The 17,106-nt window shown below is 37.5% G+C and overlaps 1 protein-coding gene across 1 annotated transcript in view; it reads right to left on the reverse strand.

Annotated features, from left to right (window-relative positions):
- Positions 1–9,366, reverse strand: part of LOC145523073 (solute carrier family 22 member 10-like) — a 38,328-nt gene extending 28,962 nt beyond the window's left edge. Inside the window, exons 1-2 of the mRNA XM_081532866.1 lie at positions 8,965–9,366; positions 8,176–8,279 (exon numbers count right to left, since the gene is read on the reverse strand). Coding sequence (XP_081388992.1) covers positions 8,176–8,279; positions 8,965–9,366 — 506 coding nt within the window. The remainder of the gene's footprint in view (positions 1–8,175; positions 8,280–8,964) is intronic.
- Positions 9,367–17,106: the final 7,740 nt, after the last annotated feature.

Here is a 17,106-nt window from a genome sequence, read left to right on the forward strand (position 1 = left end):
GATTCCAGCTTGTGCTTCATCCAGCCCAGCATTTCTCACAATGTACTCTGCGTATAAGTTAAATAAGCAGGGTGACAATATACAGCTTTGACATACTCCTTTTCCTATTTGGAACCAGTCTGTTGTTCCATGTCCAGTTCTAACTGTTGCTTCCTGACATGTATACAAATTTCTCAAGCTGCAGGTCAGGTGGTCTGGTATTCCCATCTCTTTCAGAACTTTCCACAGTGTATTGTGATCCACACAGTCAAAGGCTTTGGCATAGTCAATAAAGCAGAAATAGATGTTTTTCTGGAACTCTCTTGCTTTTTTGATGAGCAGGTCTTTATTAGTTATCTATCTTATATATTGGGATTTCAATATAGTTTTGATTGGCATGGCTTAATAAGTGATGTTGTTGTGCTTCTTTTCATGTGCTTCTTACAAGTTGTATATCTGCTTTGTAAACAAATTTATCTATTCAAATCCATTGGTAATTTGTCCACTTTGTTGAGGTATAATTGACAAAAGCAAATAAAATTGCATATATGTAAGATGTTCAGTGTGATGATTTGATATATGTATATTGTGAAGTGATCACTTCAACCAAGCTTATTAACATATCCTTCATGTCACAAATACAATTTTTTGTATGTGAGAGAGCACTTATGATCTAGTCTCTTGCAAGTTTTGAGTATATAGTAAATTATTATTAACTATACCTACTCATTGAAAAAGACCCTGATGCTGAGGAAGATTGAAAGCAAAAGAAAAGGGAGAGGCAAAGGATGAGATGGTTAGATAGCATCATCTACTCAGTGGACATGAATTTGAGCAAACTCCAGGAGACAGGGAAGGACATGGGAGCCAAGCATGTTGTAGTCCATGGGGTCACAAAGAGTTGAACATGACTTAGTGACTGAAAAACAACAACTGTGCCATACATGACCAGGATATATTCATCTTGCAAGACAAATTTTATACCCTTTGACCAGCATCTCCTCATTTCTCTCACCCCCAAAATCTTGACAATCACTTCTCTACATTATCTTCTTCTGATTCAAGTATTTCATAATCCACATATAAGTTAGTCATGCAGTATGTGTCTTGTGTCATGTTTATTCATGTAGTACAATAATGCATTCATAGTATAATAATTTATTTATTCGTGTTACTGCAATTGATAAGATTTCCAGTGAATCACAGCCTTGTTATAGTGAAGGTGCTTGTGTAACTCAATGAAACTAGGAGCCATGTCATGCAGGGCCACCAAAGACTGATGGGTCATAGTAAAGAGTTCTGGCAAAACATGGTCCACTGGAGGAGGAAATGGCAAACCACTCCAGTATTCTTGCCACAAGAACCCCATGAGCATTATGAAAACATAAAAAGATATGACACCAGAAGATGAGCCCCCCAGGTCAGAAGATGTCCAATATGCTACTGGGAAAGAACGGAGGGCAATAACAAAGAGCTCCAGAAAGAATTAAACAACTGGGCCAAAGCTCAAATGAAGCTCAGTTGCGGATGTGTCTGGTGGTAAAAACACAGCTCGATGCTCTAAAGAACAATATAATATAGGAACCTGGAATGTTAGGTCCATGAATCAAGGTAAATTGGACATGGTCAAGCAGAAGACGGCATCAGTGAACTAAAATGGATGCAAATGGGGGAATTTAATTCAGATGGCCATTGTATCTACTACTGTGGACAAGAATCCCTTAGAAGGTATGGAGTAGCCCTCATAGTTAAAGAGTCCAAAATGCAGTATATGCGTACAATTTCAAAAGCAATGAAATGACCTCGGTTGTTGCCAAGGCAAACCATTCAACATCACAGTAATCCAAGTCTATGCCCTAACTACTGATGCTGAAGAAACTAAAGTTGACTGGTTCTATGAAAGCCTACAGCATCTTCTAGAACAAACACAGAAAAAGATGTCTTTTCCATCGTAGGGGATTGGAATGCAAATGTAGGAAGTCAAGAGATACCTGGAGTAACAGGCATGTTTGGCCTTGGAGTACAAAATGAGGCAGGTAAAAGGCTAACAGAGTTTTGTTCAGAGAATAAACTGGTCCTAGCAAATATCTCATCATGCATGATGCTGAATATTTTCAATTTTTTAACCATCCTTTGATATGATCCTTTATTCTGTTAATATGCTATATCATGTTGAATGATTTGCATGTTTTGAACCATTCTTGCATGCTTGGGGTAAAAACCACTTGTCCATGGTATAAAATGCTTTTACTGTGCCATTGAATTTGGTTTATTAGTATTTTAATAAGGATTTTTGCATCTATGTTTACCATTGATATTGTCCTATAGCTTTACTTCCTTGTTTTTTCATTGCTATAGTATCAGTAGGATGCTGGCCTAGTAAATGAATTTAAAAATATTATCCCATCTTCTATTTGTATGGATAAATTTAAGATGGGTTGGTATTGATTCTACTTTAACTGTTTGGTAGGACCACAGGACAGGAAAAGGTCAGTTTTCATTTCAATCCCAAAGAAGAGCAGTGCCAAAGAATGTTCAATGTGAATGCTAAATCACTTCAGTCATGTCCAACTCTTTGCAACCCTGTGGACTGTAGCCCACCATTATCCTTTGTCCATGTGATTCTCCAGGCAAGAATACTAGAGTGAGTTGCCATGCCCTCCTCCAGAGAATATTTCCAACACAGAAATCGAACCAGCATATCCTGTGGCTCCTGATTTGCAGGCGAATTCTTTACAACTGAGCTACCAGGGAAGCCCAAGAATGTTCAGACTACTGGACAATTATGCTCTTTTCTCATGCTAGTAAGGCTATGCTCAAAATGCTTCAAGTTAGGCTTCAGCAATATGTGAACTGAGAACTTCCAGATGCACAAGCTGAGTTTAGAAAAGGCAGAAGAATCAGAGATCAAATTGCCAACATCCATTGGATCAGAGAGAAAGCAAGGGAGTTCCCGAAAAACATCTACTTCTGCTCCACTGAGTATTCTAAAGCCTCTGACTGTGTGGATCACAACAAACTGTGGAAAAATGTTAAAGAGATGGGAACACCATACCACCCTACCTATCTCCTGAGATACCTATATGCAAGTTAAGAAGCAACAGTTAGAACAAGACATGAAACAATGGACTGGTTCAAAATTGAGAAAGGAGTTCATCAAGGCTGTATATTGTCACTCTGTTTATTTAAGTTTATGCAGAGTACATCACGTGAAAGGCCAGGCTGGATGAATTACAACCTGGAATCAAGATTGCCAGGAGAAATATCAACAACCTCAGATAAGCAGATGATAGCACTCTAATGGCAGAAAGTGAAAAGGAACTAAGGAGCTTCTTGATGAGGGTGAAAGAGGAGAGTGAAAAAGGTGGCTTAAAACTCAACATTCAAAAAACCAAGATCATTGCATCTGATCCTATCACTTCATAGCAAATAGATGGGGAAGAAGTAGAAACAGTGACAGATTTTATCATCTTGGGCTCCAAAATCACAGCAGATGGTCCCTGAGGCCATGAAATTAACAGAAGGTTGCACCTTTTAAAGAAAGTTATGACAAACCTATGCATATTAAAAGGCAGAGATTTCACTTTGCTGACAAAGGTCCATATAGTCAAAGTTATGGTTTTTGCAGTAGTCATGTATGGATGTGACAGTTGGACCATTAAGAAGACTGAAAGCCAAAGAATGGATGCTTTCAAATTGTGGTGCTGGAGAAGACTCTTGAGAGTCCCTTGGATAGCAAGGAGATCAAACCAGTCCATCCTAAAGGAAAACAGTCCTGAATATTCATTGGAAGGACTGATGCTGAAACTGAAGATCCAATACTTTGGCCACTTGACACGAAGAGCCAACTCATTGGAAAAGACTCCAATGCTGGAAAAGATTGAGGACAGGAGAAGAGGGCGACAGAAGATGAGATTGTTGGATGGCATCATCGACATAATGGACACAAGTTTGTGCAACCCCAGAAAATAGTGAAGGACACGGAAGCCTGGCATGCTGCAATCCATGGGGTCATAATCAGATATGACTTAGTGACTGAACAATGAACAACAACATATATGAAGGGAGAAATAGACAATACAATGATAGGAGGTAAATTCTATACCACATTTTTGACAATGGAAAGAGATCATCCAGACTGCAAGTCAATAAAAACACAATAAACTTGGATTATACTTTAGAGTAAACAGTCCTAACAGATACATTTCATCCAACAGCAGCAGAACACACATGCTTAAGTGCACAGTGAACATTTTCTAAAATAGATCATATACTATGTCACAAAAAGGGTCTTAGTAAAGTCAAGAAGATTGAAATTTTGTCAAGTATCTTTGTAACTAACTACAATAAGATGAAGCTAGAAATAAATAACAGATGGAAAGTTGGAAATCTTCAAATATATAAAAATCAGCTAAAAAACCAATGGGACATAAAATAATTCAAAAGAGAAATCCCCAACATCTTGAAACAAACAAAAACGGTAATACAACCCATCAAAACTTGTTAAATGCTGCAAAACCAGCTCTAAGAATGAACTTTATAGCAATAAATGGGGCAGTTATGAAAAATAAACCTCTCAAATTACATTACTTTAACCTCAAGGAACAGAAAAAGGAGAGAGAGAGAAACAAGCCCACAGTTAGCAGAAAGAATTAAATAACAAAGAGAAGATCAAAAATTAAATAAATGGAAACCAGAAAATCAATAAAAACATCAACAAACCCGAGATTATTTTTTTAAGAAAGTGAAAAAAATTTACAAACTTTATCTAAACTAAAAAAATGAAAGAAAGCTCAAATTTTTTTAAAAAGGTGACATTTCAGCTAATATCACGGAAATACAGAGGATTGTAAGAGACTGCTACTGACACATACAAAGAATAAAGTTGATAATCTAGAATAAATGGATAAATTCCTATTTATCTAAGTCATAAAAACAGAAAATCTGAACTACCAACAATGACTAAAATTTTGCCCCATACAAAAAGTATTGTTACTATCAAAAATATTTAAACATCATGTAATTTAGTATCAAGAAGTAAATAACTCAATTTTTAAAATTGTCAGAAGACCTAAGTAGACATTTTTCCAGTGAGGACATACTGACAGCCCATAGGCAAATGACAAAATGCTCAACATTATTAATTGCTAGAAAAATGAAAATCAAAATCACGCTGGGATATCACCTTATGCATATCAGGATCACTATTAAGGAAAAGACACCAAATAACATCTGTTGGAGAAAGTATGGAGAAAAGGGAACTTTCATGCAATATTGTTGGGAATGTAAATTGGTGCAAAAACTGTATAAAACAATATGGAGGTGCCCCCCAAAATTAAAATAGAACTACCATATGATCTAGCAATACCACTCCTGGGTACATACCAGAAAAAAAAGCAATAATTCAAAAATATACATGCACCCCAGTGTTCATTGAAACATTATTTATAATAGCCAAGATATGGAAGCAATCTAAGTGGCCATTAACAGATGAATGAACAAACAAGATAACGGTGCATATATACAATAGGATATCATTGAGCTATAGAGAAGAAGGAAATTCTGTCATTTGCAACAACATGGATGGACCTATATGCTTAGTGAAATGAGGCAGACAGAGAAAAACAAGTACTCCACTTTATCACTTATATGTGAAATAAAAAATTAATAGAAAAGAATGAGTGTAGCAATAAAGAAACAGCCTCACAGATACAGAAAACAAACTAGTATGGGATTAAAAGATACAAATGTATCTCTTATGTATAAACGTACCTTTATGTATAAAATAAATAAACCACAAGGATCTACTGTACAGCACAGAAAAATGTAACCATTAATTCATAATAACTTTAAAATGGAGCATAATCTATAAAATATTGAAATATAATTTTGTGTACCTGAAGCTAATATAATGCTACAAATCAACTATATTTAAATTTAAAAAGATAGGACCAGATGGTTTCACAGGTGAATACTCCCACACATTCAAGTGAGAATTAACACCAATTCTTCTCAAACATTTCCAAAAAATTAAAGAGGAGAGTACACTCTCAAACTCACAGGAAAAGACCACCATTTTCATGCTAGATAAGGACATTACAAGAAAACTAAAACCAATATCTTTGCTGTATATAGATATAAAAATTCCTTAACAAGATATTAGAAACCAAATTCAACAGCACACTAAAAGAATTATACACTGTGATCAAGTGGGATTCATCCCTAGGATGCCTGGAGTTCAACATACACAATTCAATATATGCGATATACAACATTAATAGAATGAAAAAATAATATGATCATCTCAAAAGATGCAGAAAAAGCCATTTGACATAATACAATACCTTTTCATGATAAAAATAACTAATTGGGGATAGAAGAAACGTACATCAACATAATAAAGGTAATATATGACGAGTCTTCAGATAATAGCATACTTAGTATGGACAGATAGAAAGATTTTCCTCTCAGTTCAGGAGGGGGAAGGAGATGCCAGCTCACACCCCTCCTATCAACATAATCCTGGAAGTCCTAGTCAGAGCTATAAGGCAAGAAAAAAGAAAAAAGCATCCACTGGAAAGGAAGAATTATATTGACTTTGCATATGATATGAAATTCTATATAGAAAATTCTGAAAACTTACAAATATTTTTTCAATTCACTCAAAATGGATTAAAGACTTAAACATTACCCCAAAAGAGTAAAACCCCTAGAAGAAAGCAAAAGGAAAGTCTCCTTGACATTGATCTTGGCAACAGTATCTCAGATATGATAGCCATCAGAACCAGCATGAGGATATACCTCACTGTTCTTTTGATTTCTATTTCTCTGGTTATTAGTGAGGTTAACAGTCTTCTCATATACTGATTGACTATTTCTATATGTTCTTTGGAGAAATATCGATTGAGGTCCTATGCCATTTTAAAAATCACGATATTTGAGAGCTTTTGTTATTCACTGTAATAGTTTCTTTGGATATTAACTCTTTATCATACATACGCCTTTCAAACATTTTCTTTTATTCTGTAGGTTTCCATTTCATTTTGCTGATTATTTCCTTTGCAATGGAGAAATTTCTGGTTTGACATAACCCCACTTGTCTATTTTTGCTTTTGATACCAATGTCCAGAGCTTTTTATCTATTTTTAGTTCAAAATCTTTGACTGACCTGTAAGTTTCCTGCTTCTTCACTGAATTTTCTTCTCTCATTTTCTGTCATAACATACTGCCACACACTAACACACACATATCTATTAGCATCACCACACATCAGTATTATCTAAAGTGACCAATCTGCATTGATTGTGAATCATCACAAAAGGCTCAGTCAGAAGACTGTCCAATATGAGCACTTTGGCTCTGAAATCTTTTATGAATTACATGGAGATGATACATTCAGAGTTCACAATTTTCAGATGTAAGAGGAAATTATATTAGGCTTACAGACAACAAGGGACATTTTAAGCCTCCCACTTCTCCTACAGAGGACTTGATATGTGGCTGCCATAGTTGTTCTCTTACTTTTGGATGACCACTGCCAGGTACAAGATAACCCAAACGTCTCACAACACAAATTATATCACCTGAGGTTTACAGATTAGTTAACTCACGTGGCTGGAAGTATTACCTCTAATGAGGTTTTTTAAGCAAAACCAAATATCCAGGTTATAGTCACAATCATTTCTTAATTCAGCTTCAGAACCATCTCACTAAACACCAAAGTTTTCTAGAAATGAATATGGTGGGTACCATGACAGCAGGACCAACATGAGAACCCACAGGCATTTAGCTCACAGAGTCAAGGAGTGAATTAACATAGAGCCATTACATATAAACCCCCAATATTGTTTCTCCAAAAAGATTGAACCTCCTGTCTTGAAGCACATTACTCTCACTTCTCATTGGTAATTTCTGCTCATCATCTTTACAAATGAAGTTTATGGTAACCCTCCTCTACTGTTCTGAAATGCCCCCTGACCTAATAGAGATGTTGTTTCTGTGTCCAGTGCAATGAGCTCTGTGACAAAAAAAAAAAAAAAAAGCATTTGTAACAATGAGTCTAATTCTTCATTTCCATCTATAGCTTAACAGTATAAACTGCCTATTGGAACTCAATAAAGACTTCTTTATGAAAGAGTTAATAGAAAACTGTGAAGCTACCCAGAGGAAGGGCAGCAGTGATGGGGAGACACTCACCTGTCTGAGAGAAGGCCGTATATGAGGCCTCCCACCAGCATTCCAGCCATGAATAGGGATTGACCCACTGATTTCTGTGACTCATGGTCACAGATGAGGTCCCACTGGAAGAGAAGGAAATCAGCACAGAGGAGCTTCACAGCTTCTTATATCCCTCAGTGTTCACTCATTCTAACATCCCTCAGGGAACACACTCTCTGATTTCCTTTGAACATTTACTTACATATATATATTCCTCAAGTCTCAGCTTAAGCATGCAATTCTCTAAATCCTCAACTAAATCCTCTAAGTTCTATCATGGCAAATTATATTCACTTAGCACTGTGTGCCTCACTGGTTCTCAAACTTTGCCGCACATTGAAAATATTAAGGGGATTTTTTTTCATTACTGATGCCTGGATTTTACACATGGAATAAAATGTATCTGGTTTGTTTCTTTTTAAGAATCCAGGACATGGAATTTTTTTAATTAATATAAATATTTCAGATTTGCACATAGGCTAAAAGCACGTGACCAAGAATAATTTTCCACAATTTATATCAAGTACTAACTTGGCTAAACATAAAACTTCACACAAAACTTAAGTTTTGTAATAGTAAAATCCATAACCAGTTTGTTAATTTCGGTGTCCTCAAATTGTAAGTAATTGACAATTTAAAAAAATCAGCAATCACTATTTGCTAAAAGAATGAATGAAAGCTGGATACCTGAATATTGAACCTGTGTTTATTTTATGTTACTCTAAACACAGAGAACAAGTACTCACAAGAGGAATACGGGGCCTTTACCTCAGTTACGATGGTGGAGGAGAACAAGCTGTGGTCATACACCCAGCCGTCCACACAGGGCTCCGTGTCGAGGTCAGTCATGTTGGGGAAGGTCCCATTCAGGTGAAGGAGCTGCCACTGGGGGTGGAGGAAGCGACGACACTTCTCTGGCTTCAAGTTCGAATCCAGTGGGATGGAAATTCTCAGGAGGACATCAGGGCTGAGGATCCCGGTGTCATTACCAGAGACAGTGGCATTATCAAGAATGTGGACCCAGCAGCGATGACCAGGAATGGCTGCTGTGAAGTTCTCCAACAGTGAGTGACAGGCTACTATCATGTAAACGGGGAGGAAAAAAACCATCTGAAGGATCTGGAATTTCCCCAGGCCACCAACTTTATCCAGGAGCTCCTCAAAGGCCATTGTGAACAGGTGATCCTCAAGAAGAGTCACAGTGACTTCAAACCTGCAACTTCAAAGGGAGAAAACAGTATCCTTTCATTAATTCACATTAAATCTATATGAACTCATGTCAGGTTCTCCTCACTACTGAGTGGATCCAACTTACCTCACTACTGCAACAGAGAAAGAGAAACAGTTTCCCTAGTTCTTTTGGAAGCATAGGGTGTTTGCTTTTTAATAGTCATAGGGAAAATTATTTACCAAAAATACTTGTATCTGATGAATATTAAATCTGTTTAACGATTTACTCTCTGATGTGCTTGTTTGTCCTCAGTGATTCTGTATCATCAACGGTGAACTTTGGCATCTACACGGTCTCTAAACAAGTTAAAATAAACCTGCTACAAGTATTCAGTCATTTTCAGAAGATGGAAAGGACAGAATTGAACTGCTTTATGATTTTTCTGTGGAAAGAACAAAAAAGGAGGGGTTTTACTTGTTTATATGGACTTCGCTGTTGTTGTTCACTTGCTAAGTCATGTCCAACTCTTTGCGACCACATGGACTGCAGCACACCAGGCTCTGTCCTCCACTAATTCCCATAGTTTGCTGAAACTCATGTCCATTGAGTCAGTGGTGCTATCTAACCTCTCATCCTCTGCTGCCCCCTTCTCCTTTTGCCTTCAATCATTCCCAGCATCAGGGTCTTTTCCAATGAGTCAGCTTTTGCCATCAGGTGTTCATATTATTGGAGCTTCAGTTTCAGCATCAGTCCTTCCAATGAATATTCAGGGTTGATTTGATTTCCATTAGGATTTACTGATTTGATCTTATTACTGTCCAAGTGACTCTCATGACTCTTCTCCAGCACCATGATTCAAAAGCATAAATTCTTTGATGCTCAGCCTACTTTATGGTTCAACTATCACATCCATACATGACTACTGGAAAAACCACAGCTTTGACTAAATGGACCTTTGTCAGCAAAGTGATGTCTCTGCTTTTTAATACACTGTCTAGATTTGTCATGGCTTTCCTTCCAAGGAGCAGATGTCTTATAATTTCATAGCTGCAGTTCTTATCTGCAGTGATTTTGAAGCCTAAGAAAATAAAATCTCTCACTGCTTCCACTTTTTGCCTCCTATTTGCCATGAAGTGATGGGACAAGTTGCCATGATCTTAGTTTTTGAATGCTGAGTTTCAAGCCAGATTTTTCACCCTCCTCTTTCACCGCCATCAAGAAGCTCTTTAGTTCCTCTTTACTTTCTGCCATTAAAATGCTATCATCTGCATATCTGAGGTTGATATTTTTCCTGACAATCTTGATTCCAGCTTGCAATTCATCCAGCCCAGCAGTTCACATGATGTATTCTGCACAGAAGTTAAATAAGCAGGGTGACAATATGCAGTCTTGTAGTACTCTTCTCTCAATTTTGAACCAGTCAGTTGCTCCATGTAAGGTTCTAACTGTTGCTTCTTGACCTGCATACAGGTTTCTCAGGAGACAGGTAAGGTGGTCTGATACTCCCGTCTCTTTAGGAATTTTCCACAAGCTGTTGTGATCCACACAGTTAAAGGCTTTAGCTTAGTCAGTGAAGCAGAAATACATGTTTTTATGGAACTCCCTTGCTTTCTCCATGATAAGACAAATGTTGGCAATTTGATCTCTGGTTTCTCTGCCTTTTCTAAGTCCAGCTTGTACATCTCTAAGTTCTCGATTCACATACCATTGAAGCCTAACTTGAAGGATTTTGAGCATTACCTTGCTAGCATGTGAAATGAGTGCAATTGTACATTGTTTGAGCATTCTTTGGCATTGCCTTTCTATGGGACCAGAATGAAAACCAACCTTTTCCCCGTGACCACTGCTGAGTTTTCCAAATTTACTGACATATTGAGTGCAGCATTAACAGCATCATCTTTTAGGATTTGAAATAGCTCAGCTGGAATTCCATCACCTCCACTAGCTTTGTTTGTAGTAATGCTTCCTAAGACACACTTGACTTCAAACTCCAGGATGTCCAGCTCTAGTTGAGTGATGGCGCCATCACAGTTATCCAGGTCATTAAGACCTTTCTTGTATACTTCTTCTGTGTATTCTTGCCACCTCTTTTCAATCTCTTCTGCTTCTGTTAGGTCCTCACCATTTCTATCCTTTATTGTGCCCATCCTTGTATGAAATATTCCCTTGATATCTTACTTCACTCTGTATAATGGGCCCAGAAAGAAAAACAACAATACAGTATACTAATGCATATATATGGAATTTGAAAGATGGTAACGATAACCCTATATGCGAGACAGAATAAGAGACACAGATGCATGGAACAATTTTATGGACTCTGAGGGAGAAGGTGAGGGTGGGACGTTCTGGGAGAATAGCATTGAAACATGTATATTACCATATGTGAAACAGAACACCATTCCATGTTCGATGCATGTGACAAGGGCTCAGGGCCGGGGCAATGGGATGATCCAGAAGGATGGGATGGGGAGGGAGGTGGGTGGGGGGTCCAGGAAGGGGAACACATGTAAACCCATGGCTGATTCATGTCAATGTATGGCAAAAACTATTACAATATTGTAAAGTAATTAGCCCCCAACTAAAATAAATAAATTTATAAAAAAAAAAAAAGAAATGTTAATTCCTCATCATTAAAGTTTTGACTCCTCACAAAAAAAAAAAAAAAAAGAAATATTCCCTTGATATCTACAATTTTCTTGGAGAGATCTCATCTTTCCCATTCTATTATTTTCCTCCATTTCTTTGCATTGTGAGATGTGGCTTCAATCCCTGGTTCAGAAAGATCCCTTAGAGGAGGAAAATAGTAACCCACTCCAATATTCTTGCCTGAAAAATTCCATGGACAGAGGAACCTGGGAGGCTACAGTCCAAATTGTCCCAAAGAGTCAGACACCACTCAGCAGCTAAGCACTTGTACTATTACTGCTTTTTGCTATTCTCTGGAATGCTACATTCAGTTGGGTATATCTTTCTCTTTCTCCTTTGCCTTTCACTTCTCTTCTCTCCTCAGATATTTGTAAAGCCTCCTCATACAACCACTTTGCCTACTTGCATTGCTTTTCTTTAGGGATGGCTGCCTCCTGCATAGCATTAAAATCTCTGTCCATAATTCTACAGGCACTCTATCTACCAGATCTAATCCCTTGAATCTATTCATCACTTCTACTGTATAATCATAAGGTATTTGATTTAAGTCATACCTGAATGGTCTAGTGGTTTTCCCTACTTTCTTCAATTTAAGCCTGAATTTTGTAATAAGATGTTCATGATCTGAGCCACAGTCTTGTTTTTGCTGACTGTTAGAGCTTCTCCATCTTTGGCTGCAAAGAACATAATCAGTCTAATTTTGGTATTGAGCATCTGGTGATGTCCATGTGTAGAGTCATCTCTTGGGTTGTTGGAAAAAGGTGTTTGCTATGACTAGCATGTTCTCTTGACAAAACTCTGTTAGCCTTTGTCCTGCTTTATTTTGTACTCCAAGGCCAAACTTTCCTGTTATTCCAAGCATCTCTTGACTTCCTACTTTCACATTCCAAACCCCTATGATGAAAATGACAACATTTTTTTTTTTTTTTTGGTGTTAGTTTTAGAAGGTGTTGTAGAACCAGTCAACATCAGCTCTTTTGGCATCAGTGGTTGGGACATAGACTTGGATTACTATGATGTTTAGGTAGTTTGCTTTGAAAATGAACTGAGATCATTCTGTGTTTTTTGAGATTGCACCCAGGTACTGCATTTAAGACTATTTTGTTGACTATGAGGCTTACTCCATTTCTTCTAAGGGATTCTTGTTCACAGTAGTAGATACAATGGTCATCTAAATTAAAATCACCCACTCCCATCCACTTGAATTCACTGATTACTAAAATTTTGATGTTCACTCTTGCCATTTCCTGCTTGACTACATCCAACTTATCTTGATTCATGGACCTAATGTTCCAGGTTCCTACACAATATTGTTTTTTACAGCATTGGGCTTTACTTTCACCACCAGACACATCCACAACTGAGCGTTGTTTCTGCTTTGGCCCAGTCACTTCATTATTTCTGCAGCTATTTGTAATTGCCCTCTACTCTTCCCCAGTAACATATTGGACACCTTCCAACATACAGTGGAGGGTATAGAGGGGGAAGAGAAGAGGTAGCATTGTAAATTTGAGAACAGAGTACAAGGTACATAAACTGGAAGACTGATACCCCTCTGAAGTCAGAGTTAGATGAAGTTGGATGCCAGGAAATTCCAAGGATTCGCTTGGTAGTTACAGTCTCACATTTCCTGGAAAAGTGACTAACCACATTCAGTGACTTGAGTCCAAAGTGCAAAACAGAGAGAAGTTACTTCCAACCACATATTTACGTGCACAGAGTTGTGTAGGTGACACATGGCAGTTTCAAGGAGCACGGATGGGATGGGATTGGCTCTTGCTCAGCATCTTCCTCCCCTGCCTACCCAACTCCATGCACTTCCCAGTCTCACAGAGAAGGACCTTGTATAGGGAAAGGCCAGTCTATTCAGAATACTTTTTCATGGAGGAAGGCTATTTAAGAAGCCTTTGGGTGATCCTTGGCCTTAGAGTTGGTGTCCCCAGAGGGTCTCCATGGCAGGATAAGGTGTGGGAGCTTGATTCAAGGAGGTCTCTGATGGGTACCTAAGGAAGAGAGGCTGGGATTAGGAGGAGCTGCTGGGCCTCCACAAGCTGAAGTGAGGAGCCCTTGGGAGGAATGGACCTGGCCAGCTTGGCTAGGTCTTACTTTAACTGGGGCCTAGAAGGTCCCAGCTTTAGCTTCATGGAGATAAGAAGGGGTAGTGAGATGAGGTTCCTGTAAGTCCCACTGCCCCAAAGCCATTGCCATGGAAAGCTACTTCTTCCTTCCTGGCGGGACAAAGAAATTTGCAAATGTATACAAATAATCTTCTCCTATAGAGAAATATTTCCCCTCACTATAGAATATTTTATGTTTTATGTATCCTCATTAATTTTTCTTTTTTTGACTCTCTGAGTTATTTTATTTTCCTAAGAGTTTGTTTCTTTTTTAAAATTTATCTATTTTTTATTGAAGGGTAATTGCTTTACAGAATTTTTCTGTTTTCTGTCAAACCTCAACATGAATCAGCCATAGGTATACATATACCCCCTCCCTTTCAAACCTCCCTCCCATCTCCCTCCCCATCCCACCCCTCTAGGTTGACACAGAGCTCCTGTTTGAGTTTCCTGAGCCACACAGCAAATTCCTGTTGGCTATCTATTTTGCATATGGTAGTGTAAGTTTCCATGTTACTCTTTCCATACATCTCATCCTCTACTCCCCACTCCTTATGTCCATAGTTTATTTTCTATGTGCTTCCCCATTGTTACCTTGTAAATAAATTCTTCAGTACCTTCAGAATCTTCAATTTCTCTAGATTCTGTATACATGCATTAGAATACAATATTTATCTTTCTCTTTCTGACTTACTTCACTCTGTATAATAGGTTCTAAGTTCATCCACTTCATTAGAACTGATTCAGATGCGTTCTTTTTTTATGGCTGAATAATAGTCCACTGTGTATATGTACCACAACTTTTTTATCCATTTATCTGTCAATAGACATCTAGGTTGCTCCAAGTTCTAGCTATTGTAAATAGTGTTGCAATGAACAATAGGATACGTGTGTCTCTTTCAATTTTGGTTTCCTCAGGGTATGTGCCTAGGAGTGGGATTGCTAAGTCATATGGTTATTTTGTTCCTAGTTTAAGTTCCTGGTTTAAGGAATCTCCATACTGTCTTCCATAGTGGCTGTATCAAATTACATTTCAACCAACAGTGCAAGAGCTTTCCTTTTCTCCACACCCTCTCCAACATTTATTGTTTGTAGACTTTTTGATGAGGGCCATTCTGACCGGTGTGAGGTGATACCTTATTGTAGTTTTGATTAGCATTTCACTAATGTTGAGTATCTTGTCATGTATTTGTTTGCCATCTGTATGTCTTCTTTGGAGAAATGTCTCTTTAGGTTTTTTTCCCACTTTTTGATTGGGTTGTTTGCTTTTCTGGAATTGAGTTGTATGAGCTGCTTGTATATTTTGGAAATTAATCCTTTGTCATTTGTTTCATATCCTATCATTTTCTCTGATTCTGAGGGTTGTCTTTTCACCTTGCTTATAGATTCCTTTGCTGTGCAAAAGCTTTTAAGTTTAATCAGGTCCCACTTGTTTACTTTTGTTTTTATTTCCATTACTCTGGGAGGTGGGTCATAGAGGATCTTGCTTTGATTTATGTCATCGAGTGTTCTGCCTACATTTTCCTCTAAGAGTTTTACAATTTCTGGTCTTACATTTAGGTCTTTAATCCATTTTGAGTTTATCTTTGTGTATGGTGTTAGGAAGTGTTCTAACTTCATTCTTTTACATGTAGCTGTCCAGTTTTCCCAGCACTATTTATTGAAGAGGCTGTCTTTGCCCCATTGTATATTCTTCCCTTCTTTGTCAAAAATAAGGTAGCCATAGGTGCATGGGTTTATTTCTGGGCTTTCTATCCTGTTGCATTGGTCTAGATTTCTGTTTCTGTGCCAGTACTATACTGTCTTGATGACTGTAGCTTTGTAGTGTAATCTGAAGTCAAGAAGGTTGATTCTTCCAGCTCCACTCTTCTTTCTCAAGACTGCTTTGGCTATTCAGGGTCTTTTGTGTTTCCATATGAATTGTGAAATTTTTTGCTCCAATTCTGTAAAAAATGTCATTGGTAATTTGATAGGGATCACACTGAATTGTAGATGGCATTTGGTAGTATAGTCATTTTCACAATACTGATTCTTCCTACCCAGGAACATGGAATATCTCTCCATCTGTTTATGTTGCCTTTGATTTCTTTCATCAGTGTCTTATAATGTTCTGTGTACAGTTCTTTTGTCTCTTTAGGTAAGTTTATTCCTAGATATTTAATTCTTTCTGTTACCATGGTGAATGGGATTGATTCCTTAATTACTATTTCTGATTTTTCATTGTTAGTATATAGAAATGCAAGTGATTTCTGTGTGTTGATTTTGTATCCTGCAACTTTGATAAATTCATTGATTAGCTCTAGTAATTTTCTGATACTATTTTTAGGGTTTTCTATGTACAGTATCATGTCATCTGCAAACAGAACTTTACTTCTTCTTTTCTCATCTGGATTCCTTTTATTAATTTTTCTTCTCTGATTGCTGTAGCTAGGTCTTGCAGAACTATGTTGAATAATGGTGGTGAAAGTGGACACCCTTGTCTTTTTCCTGATCTTAGGGGGAATGTTTTCAGCTTTTCATCATTATGGTGTATGAGCTTTTGGATGTGTTGCTGAATTCTGTTTGCTAAAATTTTGTTGAGGATTTTTACATTTGCATTCATCAGTGATATTGGCCTGTACTTTTCCTTTTTTGTGTTGTCTTCATCTGGTTTTGGTATCAGGGTGATGGTGGCCTCATAGAATAATTTTGGAAGTGTTCCTTCCTCTGCAATTTTTTGAATGAGTTTTAGAAGGATAGGCATTAGTTCTTCTCTAAATGTTTGATAGAATTCTTCTGTGAAGCCACCTGGTCCTGGGCTTTTGTTTTTTTGGTCTGCATTGTCCATTGTAACCTCTCCTTTTTCATTTCTAATTTTGTTGGTTGGTTTGATTCTTCTCTTTTTTTTTTCTTGATGAGTCTGGCAAAAGGCTTGTCAGTTTTGTTTATCTTCTCAAAGGACAAGATTTTAGCTTTATTATTCTTTCATTTCTT

Source organism: Giraffa tippelskirchi, chromosome 10, assembly GCF_054371585.1.
Source record: "Giraffa tippelskirchi isolate mGirTip1 chromosome 10, T2T-mGirTip1v1.2.pri, whole genome shotgun sequence".
Classification (NCBI taxonomy): domain Eukaryota; kingdom Metazoa; phylum Chordata; class Mammalia; order Artiodactyla; family Giraffidae; genus Giraffa; species Giraffa tippelskirchi.